The sequence below is a fragment of the Perca flavescens genome, chromosome 20 (assembly GCF_004354835.1).
Source record: "Perca flavescens isolate YP-PL-M2 chromosome 20, PFLA_1.0, whole genome shotgun sequence".
Taxonomy (NCBI): Eukaryota; Metazoa; Chordata; class Actinopteri; order Perciformes; family Percidae; genus Perca; species Perca flavescens.
This window is the reverse complement of record NC_041350.1, coordinates 2994642-3004110: the sequence shown is the minus strand read 5'-3', so window position 1 is coordinate 3004110 and position 9469 is coordinate 2994642. Positions and strand designations below refer to the sequence as shown.

General features: G+C 44.6%; 1 protein-coding gene across 1 annotated transcript in view; it reads left to right on the top strand.

Moving 5' to 3' along the window:
- The first annotated feature begins 2690 nt into the window (after positions 1-2690).
- Positions 2691-9469, top strand: part of prkd1 (protein kinase D1) — a 143756-nt gene continuing 136977 nt past the window's right edge. The window contains exon 1 of the mRNA XM_028566701.1: positions 2691-3277. Coding sequence (XP_028422502.1) covers positions 3056-3277 — 222 coding nt within the window. The 5' untranslated portion in view covers positions 2691-3055. The remainder of the gene's footprint in view (positions 3278-9469) is intronic.

Here is a 9469-nt window from a genome sequence, read left to right as displayed (position 1 = left end):
GGTTTCGGCCGAGTGTTTTTTTTCGGGAGGAATGGCGTCCTTTGAGACGCCACCTCCGAGTCTCCGGCAGGGCGTGAGGATAGCCCCCCCGGAGAGTAATGTTACCGTGGAGGAGGTGTTGTTGGCGGTTGGTGAACAAGTAGGCCATGACAACTTGTTTTTTGCATCCAGAATGAACAAAGCAGTGGTGGTGTTTATGAAGGATGAGCAGCTTGAGTGTTTATCAGAGACAGCTTTGTGCAGGTTTCCCCTTCATCGGTTCCCTCCACGCGGATCACCGTATCTGGTGTTCCTCCGTTCATACCCGACGAGTTGTTGGGGAATGAACTTCAGAGGTTTGGAAAGTTTGCGAGTGGATTTAAAACGGTGACTTTAGGATCCCAAACTGCGCCATGTGCAGTCTCTGAGGCGGCAGGTGTTCATGTTCCTGGACTCGCCCACACAGACGCTGGAGGAGTCCTTCAGAGTGAAGCATGCTCACGGCTCTTACATGGTGTATGCAGGCTCTGGACAGGTGAAATGTTTTGAGTGTGGGGAGGTGGGACACAAGCGTTTTGCATGTCCACACAGACAGCAGGCGCCGGGGGGCGGATGATGTTGCGCCCGGTGACGGGTCCGATGTAGCTGGAGCAGCTGATGCTGGGGGCGTGGCGGCAGATCGCGGCGTTGCAGATGCAGCCGCCAGTGAAGCGGTTGAGAAAGTTAAGGAAGGTAATGTGGAGAAGCAGACCCAGTCTGAGCAGCAGCAGGTTCCCCCCCCAGTAGAGAGTCATTCGGAGTGTGTAGGTGCTACAGCGCAGTCACAGTCAGGGATTACTGGGGAAGTAGCTTCCACAAGTCTCACCAGAGATCACACTGGGATCCCCTCTGGTGAACAGGGGGTAGGCCTGTTCAGTAGTCAGGCATCATGTGCTAGTGATGACATGGAGTTTGATTCAGAGTCTGATACTGTGTCTATTGGAGAAATGAATCTGAGCACAGATCTGTATTCATTAGAGGAAATTGATCGTTTTCTGAATGAAACTTTTAAAAGATCTGTGAAAGTAACCGATTACTTCAAAGACACAGAAAAGTTTATCAAGTCTGTTGCTGTACTGAAAAGACTTGTTGGTTTTGACCTGTTGGATAAAAAGAAACGCTATCGCCTCAAAAAGCACATTACAACTTTAAGAAAGGAAAAAGGACGTAGAACCTCAAAAAGAATAAGAACTTCCAATGATCATGACACTTAAATTTTTTTCCTCTTTATATTGTTCTCTGCTTGTCTCAACTTGTCTGTTTCTTTTTTCTGACTTTTCTATGAGGAGCCTAAAAATAGGATCTCTTAATATCAATGGTGGGAGAGACAGGCAGAAGAGGGCTTTAATTTCTGAGGTTTCTAGTCAGAAAAGGATTGATGTGCTGTTTTTGCAGGAAACACATTCTGATCCAGCAGCTGTCCCTGTGTGATCAGTGGAGTGACGGATGGGAGTACAGTTTCCCCTCTCTGACCATTACCCCAAACGTGGGGGGATGGCAGGAGGAGGCGGGTCAGCTACTGTCTTTCTCAACCCCTCAATTGGGCAAGTTTCAAGATGCGGGGAAGAAAGAGTTATATTATACCTGCATAAAGGTCCTGAACATACGGTTTTTGGCTGAGCTGAAGGAGTCGAGGTGGACTGAGTTTTTTGGTCCGGAGGTTTCCCCGAAAGGCAGTTGGCGTTCCCTGTACAAGCCGACCTCCAATGGAGGATTGTGCGTGGGGCTATAGCTACGAACAGATACAGAGAGCACATCCATCCCGAGCTGGGGGAGGGATGTATTTTTTGTCACGAGGTGGAAACTTTAGCACATTTGTTTGTCCAATGTCCTCGGTTGGTAGATCTGTTGGGTGTTCTTAAAAGGTGGGTGCAGGGTTTTGGAGAGGTTTTTTCTTTGGACTTGTTCATTTTTGGTCCAAAATACACAAAGCACAAAAAGACAGTTCACATTTTATTGAATTTTTTGTTTGCAACGGCAAAACTGGCCATCTGGCTTACGCGCAGAGACCGGACTCAGGGAGCTGGAAGTGTGGAGCCAGTACCGGTGCTGGAAGGTCTGGTCCAGGCCCGGTTGAGGGTGGAACATGCTTACTACAAGATGATGGACAATCTGCTGGTTTTTAGTGGTTTGTGGGCTGTGAGGGGAGTGTTATGCTTTGTGGGGGAGGAGGGAGAGTTGGTGGTTAGTTTTTGATTGGAGTTTGTATTGATAGTTGGTTTTTGGTTTTTAATGTTTGTTTAGTTTTTGGTTTCTTTTTTCTTTGTTTGTGTCTGTTGATTTTCTGTGACTGTGAATCTTATCTGGAAATGGTCCAATAAAGGGATTTTAAAAACCAAAACCTTTCCTCTCCTCTTCTCTTCTCCTTATCTTAGCTATATATATATATATATATATATATATATATATATATATATATATATATATATACACACAAACTATGCTATTTAGTTACATAAAAGAAAACTCTATCCATCTAAAAGTGTCAGATTTACATGTAAAAGTAAAGACTGGATAATGAAACCAGCTCTCCCTCTTCATCCATCCATCATCCATCAGTCCAGGAGTGTACCTCCCTCCCTCCCTCCCCCCCTTCCTCCCCTCCCCCACCCTCTCCAGCCACTGTTTGACGTCCATGTCTCTGTCACGCGCATCCGCGCTCTCCACGCTGCTCTCCGGTCCAGTCATGTAGTCATTATGGCTCTCCTTATCCCCTCTGTGTTCACATCCGGGCTCTCTGTGTCTCTCCCGCGCTGATGCGCTGTCCCTTCCCGCTACGTTACCTTGTAACAAGTCGCCGTTTTCTGTCCGGTAAACTCTCTTTTAGTTTTTTTAGGGGTTTTTTGGCGCTTTTCCGGAGTTCCGTGCGTCCGATCATCTCATCTAGCCTTCCTCTCTCCAGCGTCACATCCCTCCTCTGTGGCTGGCGTCTCCTCTTTTTTTTTTTTTTTTTTTTTGGACTTGGCGTTCATTTCCCAAATCAATCTCCCGCGTGCACCCCGTGTCGGAGACCGTGCACCCGGCGGAAACGGCTCCCATGAGTGCGCCTCCGCTGATCCGCGCGCCCAGCCCGCTCCCGTTCTCCGGGGGGGCCAACAGCACCGGTCCCGGGGGCGGAGGAGAGGGAGAAGGCGTGGGGGGCGATGTGATCTCCTTCCACATCCAGATCGGTCTGAGCCGGGAGCCGGTGCTGCTGGACGCCGCGGACCTCAGCCTGAGCCAGGTCCGGGAGGTCGCGTGCTCCATCGTGGACCAGAAGGTAAAAACCAGAAATGGGTTTAAACATATTACATAAGTGAGAGAAAGTGTAAAGCAACAGAAGGTAAGTTCTGCACAAGTTGTATAGGCCTAATAATGCAGAAACCAACTCCTCCATATATATATATATATATATATATATATATATATATATATATATATATATATATATATATATATATATATATATATAATTAACATAATTTGGGAAAACATGATAGTTGTAAAATCCTCACTTCTTTCCATGTTCAAAGTTTTTGTCGCTTTTTCAATTTCTTTTATGAATTTCTTTTCTTTGAAGTTTGACTTTTAGAAGTTTTTAGATTTTTTTTTCTTCTCTTTTGCTTTTGAGTTTTTAAACCTCTCCTCCCTCTCTAACTTTCTCTCTCCTCTCCTCTCCTCTACTCTCTCTCTTCTCTCTCTCCTCTCCTCTTTCTCTGTCTCTCTCTCCTCTCTCTCTCTCTCTCTCTCTCTCTCTCTCTCTCTCTCTCCTCTCTCTCTCTCTCTCTCTCTCTCCTCTCCTCTCTCTCTCTCTCTCTCTCTCTCTCTCCTCTCTCTCTCTCTCCTCTCCTCTCTCTCTCTCCTCCCTATCTCTCTCTTCTCTCTCCCCTCTCTCTCTCTTCTCTCTCTCCTCTCCCTCTGTCTCTCTCTCTCCTCTCCTGTCTCTCCGTCTCTCTCTCCTCCCTCTCGTCTCTTCTCTCTCCTCTGTCTCTCTCTGTCTCTCTCTCCTCTCTCTCTCTCTCTCTCTCTCTCTCTCTCTCCTCTGTCTCTCTCTGTCTCTCTCTCTCTCTCTCTCTCTCTCTCTCCTCTCCTCTCTCTCTCTCTCTCTCTCTCTCTCTCTCTCTCTCCTCTACTCTCCTCCGTCCCTCTCTCCTCCTGTTTTCGACATATTTGTAAATAAAGTTTTTTTTTAACAAGGTAACCCATAGAAAACATGGCTTTATTTCCCGCAAAATATATTTTTAAAAAAATATTCAGACTTTAATTCATAGATAAAAGAGGCAGCACATTTGATCTTGTCTTCAGTATCAAAGTCACCAGTGATAGTTAGAGGGAGGGAAGCTCTGCAACTGTCAGAGAGAAAGTTTAGACCAATCAGATCCTCTTCAACTGTCTTGAGAGAAAGTTTAGACCATTCAGATCCTCTTCAACTGTCTGAGAGAAAGTTTAGACCAATCAGATCCTCTTCAACTGTTTGGGAGAAAGTTTAGACCAATCAGAGCCTCTTCAACAGTTAGAGAGAAAGTTTAGACCAATCAGATCCTCTGCAACTGTCTGAGAGAAAGTTTAGACCAATCAGATCCTCTTCAACTGTCTGAGAGAAAGTTTAGACCAATCAGATCCTCTTCAACTGTTTGAGAGAAAGTTTAGACCAATCAGAGCCTCTTCAACAGTTAGAGAGAAAGTTTAGACCAATCAGATCCTCTGCAACTGTCTGAGAGAAAGTTTAGACCAATCAGATCCTCTGCAACTGTCTGAGAGAAAGTTTAGACCAATCAGATCCTCTGCAACTGTCTGAGAGAAAGTTTAGACCAATCAGATCCTCTTCAACTGTCTGAGAGAAAGTGTAGACCAATCAGATCCTCTTCAACTGTCTTGAGAGAAAGTTTAGACCAATCAGATCCCCTTCAACTGTCTGAGAGAAAGTTTAGACCAATCAGATCCCCTTCAACTGTCTGAGAGAAAGTGTAGACCAATCAGATCCTCTGCAACTGAGAGAAAGTGTAGACCAATCAGATCCTCTTCAACTGTGTGAGCAGTATACCCACTAAGAAAGCTCCAGGATTTCCATATACCAACTTAAAAATGTGCTATGATACACAAAAACATAGTTTTTTTTGACATAACTTTCACTTGAGATATTTGTATTCACAAATATGGGGTCGAATAATGTGACAGCAAACTAAACTAACCATGCAGAAACATGCAGAGAGACACAGGTCCCTTATGTGAAAGCCCTCTTTCTGCTTTATATTACATTATATATTTTGAATGCCATCTGTGTTTTCCTTCTCATAGGCTAAATAAAGGTATTCCCACCATCAATTGGTGCATAAAAGTGTATCAGAATGCAGGAAATGAACGTTCTTTTTTTGTGCCTAGCAAACTTTGTAGTTTTTTCCCATGCTGTTGCAACATCTAGTATCGTTAGAACAACTACAACTCCACACCGGATCTATCTAGACCGTAAACACAACAACAGGCACGTCGCACACACTTGTTTGGGCTCGTGAGCCGGCCAAAGAGTAGCCGGCTAACGTTACGGTTTGAGTGGATGGCGAGCGCGAGGCACCGAAATGGATGCCAATAAGATTCTGAATGTAAAGTTTACTTTTAAAAAGTTGACAAATGGTTCCATAGACGAGACCAAAGTGATGTGTGTACCACTTTATGACCGAGCACACAGCTGATGACCGAGCACACAGCTGATGACCGAGCGCACAGCTGATGACCGAGCACACAGCTGATGACCGAGCGCACAGCTGATGACCGAGCGCACAGCTGATGGCCGAGCGCACAGCTGACGACCGAGCGCACAGCTGATGACCGAGCGCACAGCTGATGACCGAGCGCACAGCTGATGACCGAGCGCACAGCTGATGGCCGAGCGCACAGCTGACGACCGAGCTCACAGCTGACGACCGAGCTCACAGCTGATGACCGAGCACACAGCTGAGGACCGAGCGCACAGCTGATGACCGAGCACAAAGCTGACGGCCGAGCACACAGCTGACGGCCCAGCACACAGCTGACGGCCGAGCACACAGCTGACGGCCGAGCACACAGCTGACGGCCGAGCACACAGCTGATGACCGAGCGCACAGCTGATGACCGAGCACACAGCTGATGACCGAGCACACAGCTGATGACCGAGCACACAGCTGATGACTGAGCTCACAGCTGATGGCCAGGGACACAGCTGATGACTGAGCTCACAGCTGATGGCCAGGGACACAGCTGATGCCAATTCTCTGCCCCCTCGTCAAAGCCAGGTGACTATGGATGACTTCAGACAGAAGCACATGGATACCACAAGGACAAACTCACTGCAACTGTAGAAATAGACATTTAGAATAGATAAAAATGTGCTATGACATTAATGCGATTAAGCGCGATTAAATATTTGAATCGTTTGACAGCACTATATATATATATATATATATATATATATATATATATATATATATATATATATATATATATATATATATATATATATATATATATATATATATATGTATATGTGTGTATATATATGATACAGTATACCAACTACAATACATTAGACTGCATCACTGGTTTTAGTGCTTCTTGCGGATGGCGTGGTTGGTTGCTGCGAACCATCTGGTCTTTCATACTGAGTGCACTCAAAGCGTCTTTAAGAACAGACATCTTCTCTCCCTTAGCCAATCACTGACGTTGCAAAATCTTGGAGCGTTGTCGTGCAGGTCTGAATATTTGTAACAATGCGCCCACTGCACGCGCTGCGCTTTCAATTCAACATGGTCGGCTGTACAAACATCTGTATGAGTCTTCATGTACAGACCATAGAGAGTCAAACATCTGTATGATTCTACATGTACAGACCACACAGTCAAACATCTGTATGATTCTTCATGTACAGACCACACAGTCAAACATCTGTATGATTCTTCATGTACAGACCACACAGTCAAACATCTGTATGATTCTTTATGTACAGACCACATGGTCAAACATCTGTATGTTTCTTTATGTACAGACCACAAAACAACAAACAACAAACCTCAAGAATAGCGTTTTTCCATCTTCGTAACATTGCCAAAATTAGGAATATCCTGTCTCAAAACGATGCTGAAAAACTAGTCCATGCATTCGTTACTTCTAGACTAGATTACTGCAATTCCTTATTATCAGGTTGCCCAAATAAGTCCATTAAGACTCTCCAACTGATCCAGAATGCTGCAGCACGTGTTCTGACGAGAACTAAGAGAAGAGATCATATTTCTCCTGTATTAGCTTCTCTGCATTGGCTTCCAGTGAAATATAGGATTGAATTTAAAATCCTCCTCCTGACTTACAAAGCTCTAAATGGTCAAGCACCATCATACTTAGAAGAGCTCATAGTACCTTATTGTCCCACTAGAGCACTGCGCTCCCAGAATGCGGGGCTACTTATGGTTCCTAGAGTCTCTGGAAGTAGACTGGGGGCCAGGGCCTTCAGCTATCAGGCTCCAGTATTATGGAACCAGCTCCCAGTCGGGGTTCGAGAGGGAGACACCGTTACCACATTTAGGAGTAAACTGAAAACCCTCCTCTTTGATAAAGCTTATAGTTAGGGGACGAGGAGTTGAAGCGTCCACCTAACCCGCCCACTGCTTCTCCTCGTAGTCATCAGTTTTTTTTCTATACTGTATAATTAATAATCGAGCGAGAGTAGAGGGAGGCGGTCCAGTACAGCCCGACCCGGTTGGGGGGAGTTCTAGCCCGACCAGGCTCCTCTCTTTAACCTGCCTCTCTTAAGTTATGCTATTACAATTCTAGACTGCCGGGGAGGCTGTTCCTCCCTAAGACACACTGAGCTGCTCTCTCATCTCTACTTGTTACTTTTGTATGCATCCTGTCCCAGAAATGCTTGTTACTAATCTAGCTCTGGGGAGTTTACTCCCCGGAGTCCTTATGTTTCTTCTTCGCAGAGCTATGCTCTGGGATTCTCTGCATTTCCCGGCTGCATCCTGCTGCATCCGCAGCCTCCCCCCGTGCTCTGCAGCGCCACGTTACATCCCGCAACGCCCTGCTGTGATGTTCATACGCACAGAGTAGTCAGGATCCGGTATAGGAGACTGCACTACTCAGTATGACACGATGTGCCCTGCTATGACATGAACTTCCACGATAACCTTCAAAGTCAATGTGACTTCTAATGTGACTGTTATCACCACTGTTCATCACGCCCCCAACCGGCCCGTCAGACACCGCCTACCAAGAGTCTGGGTCTGCCGAGGTTTCTTCCTAAAAGGGAGTTTTTTCTTGCCACTGTCGCAATAGCCACTGCTAATGCTTGCTCTTGAGGGAATTACTGTAATTGTTGGGCTTTTGGAATTTATAGAGTGTGGTCTAGACCTACTCTGACTGTAAAGTGTCTCGAGATAACTTTTGTTATGATTTGATACTATAAATAAAATTGAATTGAATTGAATTGAACCACAGAGAATCAAACATCTGTATGATTCTTCATGTACAGACCACACAGTCAAACATCTGTATGATTCTTCATGTACAGCCCACACAGTCAAACATCTGTATGATTCTACATGTACAGACCACACAGTCAAACATCTGTATGATTCTTCATGTACAGACCACACAGTCAAACATCTGTATGATTCTTCATGTACAGACCACACAGTCAAACATCTGTATGATTCTACATGTACAGACCACACAGTCAAACATCTGTATGATTCTTCATGTACAGACCACACAGTCAAACATCTGTATGATTCTTCATGTACAGACCACACAGTCAAACATCTGTATGATTCTTCATGTACAGACCACACAGTCAAACATCTGTATGATTCTTCATGTACAGACCACACAGTCAAACATCTGTTTGATTCAACATGTACAGAGCACAGATAATCAAACATCTGTATGATTCTACATGTACAGACCACAGAGAATATAACATTTTTATGATTCAACATGTACAGACCATAGAGAGTCAAACATCTCTATGAGTTTTCATGTACAGACCACACAGTCAAACATCTGTATGATTCTACATGTACAGACCACAGAGAGTCAAACATCTGTATGATTCTTCACGCGGAAATCTGCAATTTATGCCGCGAAAGTGCATCGTATTAAATGTCTGCATAAATATGACAAAACGACTACAAAGTGAAAAAACAAAAAACTACAAAGTGACACAAAATGTCTACTTTGAAAAAGAAAAACACAGAAAGAAAAATAAATTTAAAGTGAACTTAAAATTTTTGGGCATTTTCAACCAAATTGTCCCAGTAACAAACGGTAGGAACTATTGTTTGTGTCTGTGTTTCCATCTCAGGATCAGTGAAGATTCTGCAAATTCAGCCAATAATGGATTTGTAAAGTGATACATTTTGTTTTGAGACATAATTTTGTAACACAACGAGACATCACAGAGTCACCTTGTTGGTCTTTTAAATGTGCTGCTGGCAACAGC